Source organism: Sorex fumeus, unplaced genomic scaffold (assembly GCF_029834395.1).
Source record: "Sorex fumeus unplaced genomic scaffold, SorFum_2.1 ptg000122l, whole genome shotgun sequence".
Classification (NCBI taxonomy): Eukaryota; Metazoa; Chordata; class Mammalia; order Eulipotyphla; family Soricidae; genus Sorex; species Sorex fumeus.
The window spans coordinates 8139258-8158057 of record NW_026606179.1 but is presented as its reverse complement, the minus strand read 5'-3'; the positions used below and the strand labels follow the sequence as shown (position 1 = coordinate 8158057).

The following is an 18800-nucleotide window of genomic DNA, read 5'->3' as shown; positions in this document are numbered from 1 at the left end:
GGTTGGAGTGAGGGTACAACAGAGTGTTTGCCCTGCTTCAGGCCAGGCAGGGTTCAGTCCGAGAGTACTGCCCATAGTCACTCTTCATTTGTCTTGTTTTGGGTCACGGCCAGGTGAAGCCCAGGGCCTCTCTCCACCCCCTTTTCGGGTGGGGGTGGGTGTTTGTTTCTGTGTTTGGCCACACTCAGGCGGTGCCCAGGGCTCACCTGGCTGAGCTTACGGAGAGAAGAGCGCCTGGCGGAGTGCGGGGGTGGGGGGGCCGTGGGCTCCCGCTCCAGCCGCAGTAGGGGGCACTGGGATTGGAGGACCCCGCTCCGACGACCTCCTCTGCTTCCCTCAAGCCATGGCTGAGCACTTTAAGGAGGCGATCACGTGTGGCGGCTGCCGGGAGGATCTGGAGCGGCCGCTGCTGTTCAAGTGCGGCTACGTGTGCTGCATCCACTGCCTGCGTGCTGAGCAGAACGAGGCCGGCGGCGCCTTCCAGTGCCCGGGCTGCGCGCAAGTGTCGCTGCCGCACGAGGTCGTGCCCTACTGCCAGCTGGACGGGCTGGTGGGAGCCATCCGGAACCTGCAGCCGCAGCTGGGGAGCCTGCTGCTCATGAACCCATGCGTGAGCAAGTTTTACGGTAAGGCATCTCGCGTTCTCGCTTCTTGATTTGTCGAGCTGGGGGCCACAGTGGCTGCGCTCAGGGGTTACTCCTGTGTGTGGTGCAGGGCCAGCGCCTGGCCCGTGTCCTTTGCCCTCCCGCCCTTTCCTTTTAAACGGTTCTCTGGGGATGCGCCAAGGGCAGGGCTTGCTCTGCGTGCGGGAGCTGCCAAGTGCAGCTTCTATCACCCGAGTACTGCCGGGAACAGCGCTGAGATGACCAAATGTGGCCCCGAAACAGAGTTTCCTAAGAGAACGTTAGAGTACAGGCCTAGCAGACCGAAGCCATGCTTCATGCAAGGGTCCGGGCCCAAACCCTGGCACTGCACGGACTCCTGAGCACTGAGGCAGAAGCTGTCCTTGGCGCCACTGGGTGTGGTCCCCTACAGACACAATGAAGATTGGGGCTTGTGAGGCACAGGGGGTAAGGACAGGCATGCAGTGCCCCTGCTCTGTCACCTCCCACGATGGGTCCCACATCCTGAACTAGCAGAATCACCCTGGGACTCCCAAAACATGGTGGCTGTTTCCTGGGCAGCCTGACACACGCACAGCCTAAGCATACCCAGACCTGAGCCTGTCCCTCAGTCCTGACTCCCTCCACAGCACAAACATCTGCTGGCGCGGGTCTGGTAGCGCAGGGAGCCCTTGGCCTAGGCAAGTTCACTCTCGTGCATCCGAGTCAACAGCTGTGTACTCTGTTGTCTCACACTTGAGGGCAGGTAAACTGCTTTAGCCATCAAACAAAATCATGGTGTGCTCCGCAAAAGCACCACTTACTGTGTCCAGAGCCCATACTACTCCCAGTGGTGTCCACGTGTCAGAATAGTCTTTACCAAGAGAAAACCTGTGTGATTACAGGAGCCTCACCTTAATACCCTCTAAAACTCCGTGTAACCCTAAAAGCCTGCTTTTGGGTGTAGCAGAATCCCAGGAGTAAGTGGTAGGAACGGGGGCATCGCCACGGGGTCTCATTCCCATCCCCTTCCTGTCACTTCTGCAGTGGATGTGACCCTGGATGCCTCCATGGCTGACCCCAGCCTCTTTATTTCTGAAGATCTGAAGACGGTCCGCTGCCGCTCTCTCAGACAGAAGAACAGGAGCAGCTCAGAGGGCCTGAAGCATCACTTCTCCGTCCTGGGTTTCCCGGCCTTCAGCTCCGGCCGCCATTACTGGGCGGTGGATGTGGGCAGCAGCGTGGGCTGGGAGGTGGGGGTGTGCCAGGAATCGGCCTGGCTGAGAGCAAGAACCATGCGTTCCACCCGGGCCGGATTCTGGACCGTGGGCCGGCGGGCTGGGCAGTACCAGGCCTGCTCACTGTCTCCCAAAGAGCTCTTTGTGAACTCTGGGTTGCACCTAATTGGGGTCTTCCTGGAGATAGAGTTCCGTAGTATTTCTTTTTTCAACCTAAGCAACAAATACCACATTTTCACATTCACTGAGATGCCCGTGGGTGAAGTGGTGCGCCCGTTCTTTGCACTGGCCAATGAGACGCGGGATCCCAACAATGTCCTGAGAATCTGCCCGAAGCCTGGACCAGGCACACTGGGTCTTGCTGAGGCAGCAGCCGGCCTGGGAAGCTGATCTGGTGACAATGACCCGGGCATCAGAGCCATAGGAGAACTATCCTTGCTTGTACGTGAACGCATGTGAGTTTATCAGGAAATAAAATGTGGGTTTAACACCATACACGAGTTATTGTTCTGTATACTATAGAAGTGAGCCCTCTGGCCATATATATTTTTCAGGTGCACATGGCTGAAATGTACTTGCCTATCAGAACATGTTAAGCATTTTCCAGTAACATAAGCATTTTTTTTTTTTTGAGGAGGAATGGCCACTCCCAGCAATGCTCAGGGGTTACTCCTGGCTCTGCACTCAGGAATCATTCCTAGCAGTGGCTGGGGAACCATGTGGGATGCCAGGGATCAAACCCCAGATAGCTGCATGTGAGGAAAGTGCCCTCCCCGCTGTGCTCTCACTCCAGCCCCAAGCATGTTTTTCTGATTGCAAAAGGAATAGCATCCAAGGGTTCAAGTGATAGTGCAGCGAGCAGCTTAAGTGCCAGCCTTGCACACAGCCAATCCAGGTTTGATCCCCAGCACCCCATATAGTCCCCTGAGCTTGCCAGGAGTGATCCCTGAGTACAGGGCCAGGAGAAAATCCTGAGCAGTCTGGGGTGTGGCAACAAAACAAAAAAAATATGAATGTGTCAGATGTGTTTTGGGGGGCTGAGGGAAAAGTAAGGCTCTAAGATGGAATTCAAAAGAACCAAGGTTTTAAGAAGCCATAGGCACACTCCAAGAACTTCTCTGGAGTTGCTGAGAAAGTAACAGACACAGAAGGAGAAGCAGCCAGTCAACCACATTGATGCCTGGACCTCGGTGGTTAGAGGCAGAGGGGAACCAGGCACTAGGAAGAGGATCCAGGTGGAGCCAACACCCTGGGGAGCACACCAGCTCAGCCCTTCTAAAAGGATGAAAACAGATTCTGTGTTTCTGGGTGGTTTTGTTTGTTTTGTTTTGGCTCAGAGCTTATTCCTGTTTCTGCACTAAGGGATCACTCCTGGCAGGGGTGGAGGGACCAGGTGGGATGTCAGGGATTGAGCCCGGGTAGGCCACATGCAAAGCAAGTACCCTGAGACTCCAGATCCCAACTGCCGTACTATTACTCCAGCCCCCCCATATTTCTATTTTCAAGAACCCCTTGATAGAATCACTGGATTTACAACTTGTATGATGCAACATCCGGGTCAGTGAATGTCATTCTATATCATTCTATCAGTTTCGGAGCCTTTTCAGGCTTCCGCTCTGCTGCAGACACTCCCGCACACCGGTCTCTGTCCCTTCCACCAGCCAATCCAGCTGTGTCCCCTCTGTAGCCTCCTGCTAAGCCCCATTCTGCTCTTAGGATCCAGAGAGTTTTGTTTGTGATTTTGGGGTCACCTGGCAATGCTCAGGGGTTGCTCCTGGCTCTGCCTCAGGAATTATGCCCTGATGCTTGGAACCATATGGGATACTGGGGATCAAACCCGGTCAGCCTGAGCAAGGAAAACACCTTCCCTGCTGTACTCTTGCTGTGGCCTCAGGTTTTTATTTTGTTCATCCCTTTGCTTCTCTGTGCTATGAAGGTGACATCTTACAGCATTTGACATGCTGGGCACCTCTCAGGGAGGGCAGGATTCCAGCTGCCTGTCAAGGAATCAGTGGGCTACCCGAGGGCATGAGATCTGCTGTGTCTCTTGCATGGGCGTGGAGCACAGGCATCTGTGTGGCTTCCAGTTAATGTTTTCATCCTGGATGGTGGCCCAGAATTGGGGGCAGCTGGAGCATTAGGAATCTCTAGGGGCTGGAGCAATAGTGCAGTGGCATCCCATATGGTCTTCCAAGTAATTTCTGAATACAGAGCCAGGAGTAAACCCTGAGCACCAGCGGATGTGCCCCCAACAAACAAAAATAGCATTTTCTCCTGTCACACCTAATATACTCTGAAGGTAATCAGCCAGGCCTGCCCACTCATTCCTGGTTGGTCAGTGCTTTGAGCTTTAGACCCCTGAGTCCAGAGGACCACAGATCTCAAGGTGCTTGTCTGGCCACAGCAAAGACACAGATCCCAGCACTGCCTGGTCTGACCTCTGAGCCCAGAGCTGGAAGCGATCCCTACACTCAGAGCCAGATATGGACCCTGAGCATCACTCTCCCCCCCCAAAAAAATACCCCATTAAAATCATGTTTTTAGGGGTGCGAAGTGTTAGTATAGTGGGTAAGGAAGGTGCTTGCCTTGCATGTGGCTCACCCAGATTTGATCCCATTTGGATTCCCCAGTCTGCCAGAATGGTTCCTGAAGACATTTCTTTTGCTCTTTATTGAATTCTCTTAAGAATGAAAACAAAAACAAAAAACAACACAGGGCCAAGCGGGGCAGAGGAAAATGAAGGCAAAGCCCATGCAGGAATTTGGAGATCCAAGCGGGGCTGAGAGGACTGTCATGTGTGAAGTTGTGCCCACAGCTCTTAGCTTCTGGAAGCCACCTTCCCCCAGGGCAGGGACAAGCACACCTGCAGGGCGGGTGGAATGCCTAGAAGCTGGCCTCTCCTAGCTCACCAGCACCATCTGGCCTCAGGGTCACTGGAATCCCACCAGCACTGGATCTTCAGAGCCGAGCCCCTGCTCTGCAGCGCCTTCAGCTCTTTCTCCACCTCCAGGAGCAAGTGTCTGTCCAGTCTGCAGGGACAGAGGGGCGAGGGACACAGTGGTCACGCAGCCTAGCTCCAGCCTCCCCCAGGGGCACGGAGCAGGTGCTGCAGAGCCCCTTTCCCCAGAGCAGGGGCAGGGGGTGAATGCTCAGGAGTGGGCGGCTCAGTCAGCACTGGCCCCAACTCATCTGTGCGTTCTGATGAGCTAGGAAGAGCTCCTGAAAAGTAGTCTTAACATTTTTTAATTGAGTTTTTTAAGTTGGAGAGCTCATATAACAGGTAGGGCGCTTGCCTTGTATACAGCTTATCTGGGTTCGGTCCCTGGCACCCACTAGGGTCCTCAGAGTGCAGTTGGTCACACTCTTGATAAACTTATTTTTGGCCACACCTGGTGTTGCTCAGGCATTGCTCTTGCCTCTCTGCTCAGGATGACTCCTGGCACGCTCAGGGGTGATATGGGGTTCTGGGGATCAAACCTGGGTCACCACATGCAAGGCAAATGCCCTATCTGATGCACGATTTCTTTGGCTCTGATGATGAATGCTAATGTTTCTGGAATGTTCTCATCTGCCAGCATTGCTCTAGGAAATGGGAAACTGGGTCACCCAGACTCAGGCTTTGCCACCCATTGCAAACGCAGATTACCCCAGTGGGGTTGGACATAGATTACCCGAGCAAGCGGAGTGGGCACTGGGAGGACTTCACAGCTTTCCAGAGCATGCTGACCCCCTGGAGCTGCAAGTCATTTCCCAGGAGGTTCAGGCTGACCAGGCTCCTGCTGCTCCTGAGCAGATGGCTGAGGTGCTCACTGCTGGCAGCTGTCAGCTGGCATTTCTGTAACCTGGGGCCAGGGAGAGAGTATGAAGGATGTCCTTGGAAATGGAGAAACTAGAGAGAAAACGATTCCAAACTACAGAGGAAGTATGTGACTGTGAAGGCCTGACAGGAAGATACCCGATATTCCTGCTCATACTTAGAAAGTTTATGCCACTGGACCAGAGCGATAGTACAGTGGGGAGGGCGTTTGCCTTGCACACAGTTGACACGGGTTTGATCCCTGGCATTCCATACAGTACCCTGAGCACTGCCAGGAGTAACCCCTGAACATCTCTAAACAAAAAGCCAAAAAAAAAAATAAAGAGGTTCACACCATACCCCACCATGCCCAAATGGAGGGTATTTTCCAACATGTGAAACTTCTTTTTAAAATTTGTGCTTTTTGAGGGGTTCGGTGCTGTGCAGCAGGTCAACCTGTACATGTGGGGCGAGTGCATCAGCAGCCTGATGGTGCCTTCAGGCTTCCTGATACCCCAAAATTGCCACTGTGCCTTTGGCTGTCCCCAACCAAAAATTGAGAAAAGTCCAAAAGTTAGGTATGCAGGAGCTACACCCACAAACCATTTCAGGCTCATCTATAAAAGCTCAATAAACTATAGCATCTGCCTAAGGGGCAGGATGGGGTGGTGGTGGGAAGATTCAAAGTAACTGATGGGAAGGTGCAATGGTGGTGGGATTGGTGTTGGAACACTGAATGCCTGAAACAGCTGTATTATGAACAGTTTTGTAACTCAGGATGTTGAAATAAAAAAAATATTCTTTTTTGCACATGGCTGACCTTAGTTCCACCCCAGGCATCCTGCATGGTCCCCGAAGCATCACCAGGGGTGATTCCTGAGTGCAGAACCAGGAGTAACCCCAGAGGGAATGACCAAAAAACAAAAAAAATTTTTGTTTTCCTTTCCTTTTTGGTGGGAGGTTTGGGGTCCTACTGGCAGCGCTCAGAGTTCACTCCTGGTGGAACTTTGGGACCTGATGTGTACAGGACAGGGTTTGTACAGGCAGAGGCAGGTATGGGTGGGGCATGTGGGCAGAGCTGGTCTGTCCTTCCCACTGGCCCTGCCAGCTAGAGGAGATGGTGTTTTGTGGGTAGACGGGACTCACCCCAGTGTAGTCAAGGTGCAGGTGCCTGACGCCAGCGCCTGGCTCAGGACTTCCATGCCACCATCCCCAATCTCGTTCTCGCCCACATCCAGCACCTGCAGACTGCGGTTGTCCCTGAGGGCAGCAGCCAGTGCCCCACAGCCGGGGGTCGAGAAGGAGCAAGCCGACAGGCTGTGAGAGAGGCATGAGGAGACCTTGGGGCCCCTCCCCATTCTGTTCCCCATCCACCTGCGCCCCTCCCGATCTTGCAGACACTCACTCTAGCCGCTGCAACCTGCAGTGAGGCCCGCGCAGAGCTGGGCACAGGTCCTTCACACCCTTATTCCCCAGGTGGTTCTTCCGCAGGTTCAGGCCGGTCAGCGCCCAGGTCTGCAGGAGTGCGCGGGACAGGTACCGGCAGCTGGGAGCACCCAGCTGGCAAAACCAGAGTCTGGTGGTCAGAAAGGCACATGGTGTTCAGGGAGGATCCTGGCCAGCAGGCCCCAGCCCCTTTGGCAAGCCCACCCAGACAGTCTGGAACCTGCTGCCACACCATTCCCTGAGGTTCCGTGGGCCTGTCCCACCCACATCAACCGGGCACACTCCATCCACACTCAAGCCACACACCTGGTCCCCACTCGGGCCACACACACCCCGCCCACACTTGGGCCATGCACACCCCGTCCACCGCACACTTGTTCACTTGCACTCCCTGCAGATTTTATGCCAAGTCTTTTTTGGTTTAGTTTCTAGTTTTGGGTGACACCCAGCAATTTTCAGGTGTTACTCTTGGCTCAACTCAGGGTTCTCTCCTGGTGGTGCTGGGAAACTCTCTGAGATGCGGGGACTCTAGTCCAGGTCACCGCATGCTAGGCAAACACCTTAACCTGCTGTCTTTCCAGCCCTAGGACAAATCTTTGCAATAAGGTGATGGTTGAATTTTTTTTAAGTGCCCAGACAAGTGAAATAAGCAGAATGTAGAAGCCACCCACATGCCAAGCGAGAGGAATGGAGATGTGTGTCCACGCACAGGGACACTGTGTGGCCATAAGACAAGATAGACTTATTCAGTGTATGGCAGTGTGAGTAGGGTAGGGGGAGCATGCTGAGTGAAGAGGGAGGGAATATACCAGCTGTTCTCATGTATCTGGGGTGTTCAGAGAGGCAAGGTGTTGGGCCAGGGCTGGAGAACACAGTGGGTAGGGTTTTTCCTGACATACAGTTGGCCCGGGTTAGATCCCTGGCATCCCATATGGTCATCTGAGCCCACCAGGAGTGATTCCTGAGTGCAAAGCCAGGACTAATAATTGAGCATCACCTGGGTGCCCCCCCCTCCAAAAAAAAGGGTGTGAACAATACAGAGAATAATGATCTGGACTTGGGACTCCAGACCCAAGAGTGCCAGGGAGGAGTTGGGGAAGGCACACTGAAACAAGAGTGGGCCAATAGCTGGGAAGACAGGGAGTAAGATCAGACCGAAGGCACACGGGGCTGGAATGATAGCACAGTGGGTAGGGTGTTTGCCTTGCACGCGACCGACCCAGGTTCGATTCCCAGCATCCTATATGGTCCCTGAGCACTGCCAGGGAATAATTCCTGAGTGCATGAGCTGAGTGCATGAGCCAGGAGTAACCCTTGAGCATCGCCAGGTGTGACTCAAAAAAACACCAAAAAACCGAAGGTACACGGGGATGGGGTGAGGGTCGTAGTGTATCAATGGCAGGGCTGGGTAGTACATTTGTCCATCAATCCCAGAAACTGGGACACTCCTATGGACTTAAACTATAATAAAGCGAAAAAGAAGCCTTGGACTCAGCCTCCCCACACTGCTGAGTCGCGTGGGGATGGCCATGCCGTGTGAGTGCCATGTCTGGGACCCTGGGGGCTCAGTGGGAGGGACATACTCCAGCCTCTGCAGGGCACAGTCGGGGAGCAACAGGGAGGCACACAGCAGCTGCACACCATGGTCTCGGAGTGGGTTGAACCCCAGGCACAGGTGCGTGGTCTTCTGGGCGCTGATGAGGAGCGCGGCCAGGCCCTGGTAGGTGTCTGAAGACAGGTTGCATTTCTCCAGACTGCGGGAGGTTCAGAGAATGCCTGTCGGCCTCCCTGGGACCCAGGTGGGTGGGAAGCAGAGAGCCCACGCTTCTGACCTGAGGACTATGCCACACTCAAGTGTGAGGGCAGCAAGTTCAACCCTTAGGGTCTCCTGCGTGCCAAGCCCAGGCTTGACTGCAGAGACCAGGTCCTCAGTGCATGGGCAGTTCTTGCCCCCCTGCCCCCACAGCCAGGTGGTGCAGTCCTCAGCGCCATAGCAGTAGATGAGAAGGGGGATCCTTGGCATTGCTGCTGGGGTTCAGGGGAGTATATAGAGTGCTGGGGATGGAATCTAGGTTGGCTGCGTGTGAGGCAAGTGCCCTACCCACTGTACTACCTCTCTGGCCCCAGGAAACTCCTAAAAAGTAACTCTTGGAGGAAAAAAAGCATGGAGGTTCAGCTGTACATCAGGAACCTCCCTGCCTCACACCCCAACCCCACCCCTCCAGCCTGTCACAGGGCACTGGGACCACGGGATCTCACCAGAGCTTCCTCAGGGGGTGCTGCAGGGGACACAGGATGTCCTTGGGGGGTGCTGGTGGAGCTGTGTTCTGCAGGGGGGCCAGGTCATTGTCCCCCAGGCTGAGGAAGGTCAGGCTCGTGTTTTGGCCCAGGGCCAGGAAAAGTTTCCTGCAGGCAGGTGCTGGGAGATGGCAGGACTCCAGCCTGGGGGACAAGGCAGTGACACCTGCAGCTTCACCACCCTGACCCCCAGGTCAACGTCTTCTGGAGGGGTCCCCCTGAAGATCCCCGGGGCACACCTGCAGACCCCCCACACTCACCGCAGAGACCGGAGCTGGCAGGCAGGGTGCCGCAGGGTCTTAAAGATGACAGTGGACACAATGACCCCTAGGTCGTTGGCACTCAGGTCGAGGTGTGTGAGCCTGCTGTTGCCATGAAGGACCGCAGGCAGCTCCTGCAGCACCCGCCGTGGCTCCACAGAGCGGCACCTGCCGGGCAGCAGTGGGTGGACTGGAGAATCCATCCCTGCCCTGCCCCTAAACTTACCTGCAGCCAGGCACATGTTTGCATACTCACCACATAGTCACCCCAGGACCAGAGGATGAAAAGCTCTACTAGGAGCCAGAGGCAGGGCACTGAGCCTGGAAGTGGGAATCTAAACTGGAGACCAAGAGTTCCTGACTGCATGCTGGTCTGTAGCCCGAGTCTACCTCTCCTTCCGTGCCCATCCCCCATGCCCACCTGTCAGTAAGGACTCACCTGCCCAGCTATCGAAGGGGCTCTGGGATCCCCCATTTCCAAGGAGGTAACACCCCTACACACACACACACACACACACACACACACACACACACTCGATTCTCAGAGGCTTGAGGAGAGCAACTCTCTTGAAAATGGTTCTCCTTACCCTGAGGAGTAAACTGAGGGAAGAGGGGAGACGGAGAAGGGAAGGGAAAGGGGTTGTGGGAGAGGGAACTAAAGGAGAGAGAGGAAAGAGAGGAGGAGCAGAGGGAAGGAGGGGTGCAGGGAAGGAAGGAGCAAGAAAGGGAGGAAGGGAGAGGCAGAGCAGGTAGAAGAGGGGTTCTGGGTGGAGCAGGGGGGATGAGGGGTCAGAGGAGGGGGTGTGTAAAGAAGGTTGTCAGCTGCTCCCCTGTTGATCTCTGGACGACCCTCACTGTCTGCTTCCCTCTCTGTCCACTGCCTCATCTGATCCTGGACTGTGAACAGTGACAGACTGAATCAGTCATCTGGATACCAGAGCACCTAGCCAAGGCCACCAGAGTTAGGCTCTGAGCCACCGGGGCTCACTGGACTCGGCCAGGGACACCTGTGCCCGTGCAGCTGAGGGCCGTGCTCACGTCAGCTGTCGGAGCTTGCACCGCGGGTTCCGCAGTTCTCTGCAGAGTTTCCTCATCATCAGAATGTTGAGGGTGCTGTTACTCAGGTCCAGCGCGTGCACGTTGCCATAGCTGAACACAGAGCAGATGTCCTGCCACTGACGTATCTTGGAAGAAGCCACCTTTCCCCTGGGGAGAGAGAGGAGGCCTGGAGCTGCCCCAATTGCCCTCAGCATCACTGGGGCCCCGGGAGGTGGGAACAGCCAATGCCTGTAGGGCAGCTGTGCCTGGGGGAGCCCAGAGGACACAATTCTTGGCACTCGGACATCTTCATCCGCATCCTCCTGCCCAGCTCTCCTCAGAGGGAAGCGGGAGTGTGAGTAGCTGGCCAGACACTCCCTGTCCCTGCCCCACTGCAGAAACCAGTGTTGACATGGCCCGAGCGCAGCATACAGCTGTCACAAGGCCTCCAGCACAGGGCGAGAGAGCGGGAGAGGCTGTGGGTCAAGGTGCTCATCGCAAACACAGCTGATCCCTGATTCAGACCCTGAGCCCTTCCAGGAGTGATCCCTGAACAGCACCAGGTATGACCTAACCACCCCGTTCCCCACAAAATTGTCTTGGGCAGAGACATAGTGCAGGGGTTAAGGTTCTTGTTTCAAATGTGGCTGACCCTGGTTTGCTTCGACACTGTCAATGGTCTTTGTAATGGCAACAGATGTGACACAGCAATATTGTGGTACCCCAACTCCCCCAAATACACACACACACACACACACACACACACACACACACACCAAGTACTGCTGGAGTCTTCTTCCAGGACTAAATGGAACCAAGTCATCAGAACAAGCTTGAAGATATCATTGTCACCGCTAACCCTACCAACGGATGGATTTGGAGCTGCACTCAAGATCTAGCACTGGGCCTGGAGGGACAGGACAGTGGGGAGGGCGCTTGCCTTGCACACGGCCAATCCAGTCTCCATCTCTGGCACCCCATTGGGTCCCCAGAGCACAGCCAGGAGTAACTCCTAAGCATTGCCAGGTGAGACCTCAGAACAAAACAAAGATCCAGAACTCTGGGGACTGGACGGGAGGCAGTACAGGAGATAAGGCGCTTGCCTGTGGCAGTTGCCAGCAGACCCACGGATTCAAATCCCTGTACCACTTGTGCCCCTAGGCATGGCCAAGGGTCACTCCTGAGCACAGAGTTGAGAACAACCCCTGAGTCCTGCTGATAGGACACAGACCCCAAACTGGCAAAATTTCTGGAAGCCTTAAAGGGCGGAGCTCTGCGGGAGGCGGGCTGGCCGCAGAGGCACACTGTTGGCATGAGGGCTCACTTCTCTTTCCATTTCCTCCCCAAGGAATAGCAGGAGGTTCCTCTTGCTTCTCTCCTGGCAGAACTTTGGGCATTGGCCTGGCACACAGGCCTTGTTCATGTGTGCCGGAGAAGGGAGAGCCCCTCTACCAAAGTGCCAGGGAAGCTGCCAAAGGGAACGTGCAGACAGACTGGCACGTTTGGTCAACCTGGAAGGACCTAGCACCTCTGATCCCCACAGTGTGCCATGCGTGCACAGAGGACCCTGGGACGGATATGCAGATGGGGTAGCGGGAGGGAAGGACGATCTGGACTCACTCCGGGGTCTTCCCACCAGAAGCTACTTCCGTGGCTGGGAGGAGGCCAGAGAGGGAGAGCCGCAACTTTTGCAAGTTTCGGCAATTCCGCAGGCAGAATGCAGCATCTCGGAGCTGCCAGTTCCCACACACATCCACGTGGGCTTCCCGGAGGTGACTCAGAACCTGCTGCACCGTGCTGGCCTCCTGCACCTCGTGCAGACACTGGAAGAGGAGCACGTGCCCCACAGGGATCAGCGGCAGTGTCTCCAGCCCCTCGGCCCACTCCAGTAACTGGTCCAAGGTGGTGGCAGAAGCCATGGAAGCCGGCAGTATGCCCTCCAGCTCCCTTGCCACATCTCTGTGCAGAAGGCCGAAGAAGAAAATGACCATCTGCTCCCAGTGGGTGGCTCTATCAGCCAGCGCCGCGCTGAGGAACATGTGCAGCTCCTGAGGCTTTGTGAGCCCACCCAGGCAGCCAAGTGCCCCCCTGAGCATATAGAACAGGGCCCCAAAGAATGCCTGGAAACTCGGGTGGATGAAGGTCACGCAGTCCTTACAGCTGGCCACTGTCTGGAGGATGTTCAGCCTGAGCAGGGCTTGGATGAAGGGCGCTGTCAGGGCCCCGCTGCCCTCCATCTGCTTCGGGAATGTGCCCGTTGACTGCCACATCCCCTTGGCGGCAAGCCGGCACAGGGCACCCCATTGCTCATGTATCCCCACACCCTGCAGGCCTGGCTCTGCGGAGATCAGGCTGGAGAAGAAGCCGGCATACAGTGCGGTGGGGCTCTGGGCCCTCAACTGGAAGCTGGGGTTTGCTGCACGCTGCTGCTTGAGGCAGGTGCCCACCACCCAACACATCAGTGGGGCGCAGCAAGCAGGAAGCCACGTTCCCGTGGCTCGCAGCCACTGCATGGTTTCCCTGGCCATGTCCTGGTCCCCAAAGAATCTAAGGAAATACTCCTCCTGGTCGTCCTCGGAGAAGCCGCGGAGGGTGACGAAGCTCGGCTGCCGTAGCAGGCGATATAGAGCTGGGCGCCTTTGAGCCCTGCTCGTGACCAGGAGGGTGGCCGTGGGCAGGGCCTTTCTCTTCAGCAAGCTGAGGAGCACCTGGGTGGCTGGCAGTCTCTGGAACCAGTCTGCAGCGGGTGGGCTCTCAGCCTCTCTGCGGGGCACCTGCAGCTCCTCAATCCCATCAACAATAAATAGCAGCTGCCAGGGGTGGCTCAGAAATTTCTGCATCAGGAACCGGGGATCAGATGACCAGTGGAGGGAGAGCAGGTCGGCCAGGCAGGTGTCCCCCATCTCGTTCACCTGGTGGCAGCTGATGTAGGAGACGAAGGAGAAGTAGTGATGGAACAGCATGCCCTCTGCCCAGTGCAGTGCCAACTTGGCCGCCACTGTGGTTTTGCCCACCCCTGCACTGCCCTCCAGGACGACCGTGAGGGGCCTCACGTCAGCCCCATGAGGGCACAGGACACGCTCCAGCTCTTGGTGCTCCAGTGTGGTCACGTGGAGGAGATGTATATGGTCCTCGGGCCAGGGTACATGGGCCCACATGCGTAGTATGTTTGCCTTCATCCTCTCTCGGTAGCACCGCCAGTGGGCTGGAATGGAAGGGAGAGTGGTCAGCAGAAGTCCAGCACTGAGAAAGGTCCTAGGAAGCCCCCATGGAAGTTGTCCCCGAGATGGGCCAGCGCTGCTGCAGACATCTTTCTATGGGTAGGGCAGACATGGGCTGATAGGGTGGTAAAAGGCAAAGAGCTGAGGGCTGGCACGACCGTACAGGGGGAGGGCATTGCCTGCCATACAGTTGAGCCAGGCTCGAGCCCCATATGGTTCCCTGGGCCCCAACAGGAGTGATCCCTGAGCACAGAAAAGCCAGGAGTAAGCCCTGAGCACCACAGGGTATGGCCCAATTCCTTCCCTAAAAGGTAGAGTTGGGTGGACACAAATATAAAGACCCCGATGGAGTAAGAGAGATCACACTGCTGTCAGGAGAGGCAAGATCAGTAACAGCTTCTGCCTGACTTCACGATGTCATTGAGGAGTGGACTGCGTCAGGGCCAAGGGGAACTCTGTGCACAGGGGTTACTTCTGGCTCTGCCTTCAGGATGGTGCTTATGAGACCATAGGGGATGCCAGGGACCTAGCCCAGGTAGGCCAACCCACTGTACTATAGCTCTGGCCCCAGATCATTCATTACAGTATTTAAATTGTCCCAATGCCTCGGGGGATGAGTTTTGCCTACTGACGGCACCCTTACAGAGAAGATGCAGCGATTTCTCCAAACATGTATCAATCACAGGTACTTTATCACAGGAGCTGGTGATTTTGTTATAATGGATATGTGGAAGGTGGGATCAAAAAAAAAATTAAGACCCCCTAATTGGTCATTTATATAGGTGATCTGATTGGTGGTTTGTAACCAATCAGATTGTCCGGGTTTCAATGCTTATTTACATAAATCTTAGCCAATCAGAAAACAATACTAGCTAAGGGGCGGGGATATGTAAAGTATATAAGTACAGGTTTGGGGCTACAGCCCAGCGGCTGTGGCTAAGAGCTGTCTCACCAATGACATCTAGTGGTCGCATGCTGTTCGGAGTCATGGTCCACAAGAACCCAGAAGCTCACAACTCTGCTGTGACAACCCCACCCCTGAAATATTACCCAGAGGATCAAAACATGTCTGGACGGGCAGAAGCTCCGTGGGGTTTATTGTATTATTACTTACAGCAGCCAAGAGTTGGGCGTCAGGTGTTTGTGGACCAGACTGTGTGTCTGTGTTGATTCATCTGCACCATGGGACTCTAGACAGCCCCAGAAAATAAAGGCCTATCACCTTCGTAAGAATGGGGGGCGGCATATACTACCTGAACTGCAAACCATAACACCCAAAAGGAGAGGGGGAGAGAGAGAGAGAGAGAGAGAGAGAGAGAGAGAGAGAGAGAGAGAGAGAGAGAGAGAGAGAGAATGTACCTGCCACAGAGGCAGGAGGGGGATAGAGTGAGGGGGTGGCAGGAGGGATACTGAGAACATTGGTGGAGAAGAATGGGCACTGATGAAGGGATGGGTATTCAGCCACTGTGTGACTGAAATGTAATCACAAAAGTGTGTAAGTCTGTAATTCTATCTCACGGTGTTTCATTAAAAATTTTTTTGGGGGTATGGTGCCGCCAGCAGGTCAATCTGTACCTGTAAGGTGAGCATATCAGCAGCCTGATGGCGCCTTCAGACTTCCAGATACTCCAAAATTGCTGCTGTGCCTTTGGCCAGACCCCAAAAACTTGGGGCAAAGTTTACCAAGGAAGTAAACGGCCAAAAGTTAGGTATGTGGGAAACACATCCACAAACCACCTCTGGCTCAGCTATATAATTGGAGGCATGGCCTCTCTGGTTCCTGATTGAACTGCTTAATGGCCATGATCCCAGAGACTCAGAAACAAATCTTGAAACCCAGCAGCTTTTGGCAGAAATGCGTCCGGTCCCTGCAGTAGGTTACTGGTGCCAGGCCAACCCAGGTGGGAATAGGTTTCGTGCCTTGGCCTGTTCCCCCTGGCGGCCCAGTGGTCGCCATCCTTCAGAGGCCACTGGACAGTCAGGTTTGGGCCCCCAGTGATGAGACACGCAGGGCCTCATGGGATGGGGGTGGAGTTGGTCCTGTCCTCCTCACCCCAATGAGACCCTGAGTCGCCGCCCACGAATGGCCTCTTTGGCTCCTGATCAAGCTGCTTAACGGCCATGATCCCAGAGACTCAGAAACAAATCTCAAAACCCAGTGGCTTTTGGCAGAAATCCCTCCAGATTTAAGTGTTAAAATTTCAGAATTTCAAAATCACATGGCCCTACTACAGCCATGCGACATCATATGTTATTCATAACCAGCAATAGAACACAAATTGCCTACTGTTGCCTTTTCAGCAGATCTGAGTGTTGGGGTAAAATCTCAAATAATAATGGTGGGCCTGGTGTCGAAATACTGAATGTGATCAAACTAGAGAGAGAGTAATGTGGAAATCATCTGCCCCACAGGTAGGGGAAGGGTGTGGGACGGGGGTATACTGGGGTTTTTGATGGTGGAGAATGGGCACTGGTGAAGGTACGGGTGTTTCATTGTATGACCGAGACTTAGACCCGAAAGCTTTGTAACTGCTCTCATGGTGATACAATAAATAAAATTATAAAAAATGAAAAAAAAGTAAGGTGGAGTTCATGCACAATTCAATCAGCTAATCAGTGGCTGAATAAATAGCAGTACTCCTACATAAAAAAAATTTTTTTTTAAAAAGAATGGGGGATCGGAGGGGATTCTGCCCCACCAGAAATGCCTGGAATTTAATGGACAGGAAGGGATCAACCAAAAGAAGCTGACAAGACTAAACAAAGGTGTCCTCATCCTCAGACTGCAAGTACAAAGGGTGGTTCACAGAGGGAAGGTGGAGGGTTGAGTGAGGGAGATGAAGGATGACCCCTGCCCCCAAAAAACACAAACCACTGAGGCCAGGGTGATAGTACAGCGATAAGGTGCTTACCTTCCTCAAAGACAACCCAGGTTCCATCCCCAGCATCTCATATGGTCTCCTGAGACCTCCAGGAGTGATCGCTGAGTGCAGAGCCAGGAGGAACCCCTGAGTATAGTCAGGTGTGGCCCAAACCAGAAAACAACAACAACATCAAAAATCTACCTCAGCTTGTTCCATGATGGTGTTTTACAACTAACACAACAGCAGGTGCTGAGCTCTGAGGACAAACATCCATGTGGAAGCACACCTCTGAGCACCCCCAGAGATGGACCCCCTCCCCTCAGAAACATGAACTTCCTAGGGAGGCGCCTCCAAACCTTTTTCTTCTTCTGGCATTTCAGGGTCCTCTTGCACTATGTCTTGGTATTCTTGCAGCCCTGATGCTTCCTTCAGTGGGTCTTGAGGTTCCTGCCCCTGTGCGGGCTCTGAAATTGATGAGGTGGGATAAGGAGATGGGGAACCCTGTGTGGGGAGGTGGGGGTGGGCTGCTGGGAGGGGGAGTTCCCTAGCACTGGTTATTATTGCTCCAACAAGCTGCAGAGTCTAGAGCTACTCCTCAGGCCTGTACCCCAACTCTGGCTACTCCCCAACTCTGGCAGTTCAAGACTCTGAAAAGCCCCACTACGTGCTGAACCCAGGCTGGCCCCAGGCTGTGGGGCCCAGCTCTGCTCTCCTCCCTCCCCTGACCTCTCCCCCCAATGTTTTCTGGGGGGACCACAGGGCCCCTCACATTCCTCCTAGTCTCTGCTCCAGCATCGTTTCTCAGCAGGACCCAAGGCACACCCTCAGCTTCCCCCACACCACACTACAGAGTGCCCCTGGGGTTTAGGTGTCATGGTCCCTGCCCAGCTGTCACACACTGACCCCTAGCACATGCCACACTGGTGGCACATAACACACCCTGAAATGCCCCTGAACAGAAGCGCATGAAGCAGGTTCTGACTCCAGCCATGCTGGGCGGTTCCAGCAGCCTCTGCAGGGTAGCCCACAGAGGGAGGTTCAGCCCTGGGAGCCGAGGCCTGATGCCAGGTGCCTGTCTGCCTCTCGGCCACATCCATGAGACTCGCCCTCATGGCAGGGGGCCTAGGAGAACTCTGGGCCACAGTCTCCTGGGACACTGTGTCCTGCATCCCAGAGTCAACAGACCCGCCTGCAGAACCAGGGTCAGCTCCCAGCTCCAGGGTCTGTGGCAAAGACCCCAAGGGGAGATGTTTTAAGGGGACAGCCCAGAGTGGCTGACGCTGCCCTGGTCATGCCCCCTTTCCTGTCCCTGCATTGCAGACCTCCAGCGCTCACACAGCCCCAGGACAGATGAGCTGGCCAGAGCCCAAACTCGGTTTTGTTTTGCTTTTTGGCCACAACCAGTGGTGCTCTGGGCTCACTCTTGGCTCTGCTCAGGGACCCCATGTGGTGTCAGGGATGGAACTGGGCTCAGCCATTTGCTAGGCAGGTACCACCCCTGTTCTGTCTCTCTCAGGCTGCACCCCGCCTGCTCACCAATCACGGCTGTTCCAGCTGCCTTTCTGGGGAAGGGCAGGCTCAGGTGCTGGAAGATGGGGGCAAGCACTTCTTGCCACGTGCCCCCCGGGAAGTGCTTCAGCAGCAGGCTCACCAGCTCTGCTGTATTGCTGCCCCTCAGGGCCACCCAGGGCAGGGCTGGGGGCGGCCGCTGTAGCAACTCTGGGCACTGCAGGCGTAGCACGAGCTCCTCCAGCTGGTACTGGTCCAGACCTTCCAGAAGACACTGCAGCTGGTCCCGGGCAGTGCCCGCTGTGTCTTCAGACACCACAGGGCCACTCATCCTGGCCGGGCTTGCCACAATGCAGCTTCACTAGGATGGCACCAGTCCCTGCCTCGACTGGGACCTGGGGAAGGATAACAGAGTCAAACCGTAGGCTTGGGGTCCTCAGGGCTGTGGGTCGTGGTACTGTCGCTGCTGTTCCAACCCATGGCTGCAATAGGTGATTGACACTCTGCAAGAATTCCCAGTGGGGCCCA

At 55.1% G+C, this 18800-nt stretch overlaps 3 protein-coding genes across 3 annotated transcripts; 1 reads left to right on the top strand and 2 right to left on the bottom strand.

Annotated features, from left to right (window-relative positions):
- Nucleotides 1–343: 343 nt before the first annotated feature.
- On the top strand, nucleotides 344–2284 carry LOC130044481 (ret finger protein-like 4A). Its single transcript, XM_056137215.1, has 2 exons — nucleotides 344–626; nucleotides 1650–2284. Exons 1-2 carry the CDS (start codon nucleotides 344–346, stop codon nucleotides 2228–2230), a joined length of 864 nt encoding a protein of 287 aa, XP_055993190.1. The 3' UTR covers nucleotides 2231–2284.
- A 2438-nt stretch (nucleotides 2285–4722) lies between these two features.
- Nucleotides 4723–6994, bottom strand: LOC130044480 (NACHT, LRR and PYD domains-containing protein 13-like). Its single transcript, XM_056137214.1, has 3 exons — nucleotides 6783–6994; nucleotides 5512–5682; nucleotides 4723–4869 (listed from the first exon to the last, which is right to left on the bottom strand). The coding sequence occupies exons 1-3, from the start codon at nucleotides 6992–6994 to the stop codon at nucleotides 4746–4748; spliced, it is 507 nt and encodes a 168-aa protein (XP_055993189.1). The 3' UTR covers nucleotides 4723–4745.
- A 120-nt stretch (nucleotides 6995–7114) lies between these two features.
- Nucleotides 7115–18603, bottom strand: NLRP13 (NLR family pyrin domain containing 13). The gene is made up of 7 exons (XM_056137213.1): nucleotides 18300–18603; nucleotides 17120–17227; nucleotides 12299–13883; nucleotides 10679–10846; nucleotides 9641–9808; nucleotides 9342–9524; nucleotides 7115–7212 (listed from the first exon to the last, which is right to left on the bottom strand). Coding segments are annotated over exons 1-7 (2517 nt in total). The 3' UTR covers nucleotides 7115–7211.
- Between the last annotated feature and the right edge of the window lie 197 nt (nucleotides 18604–18800).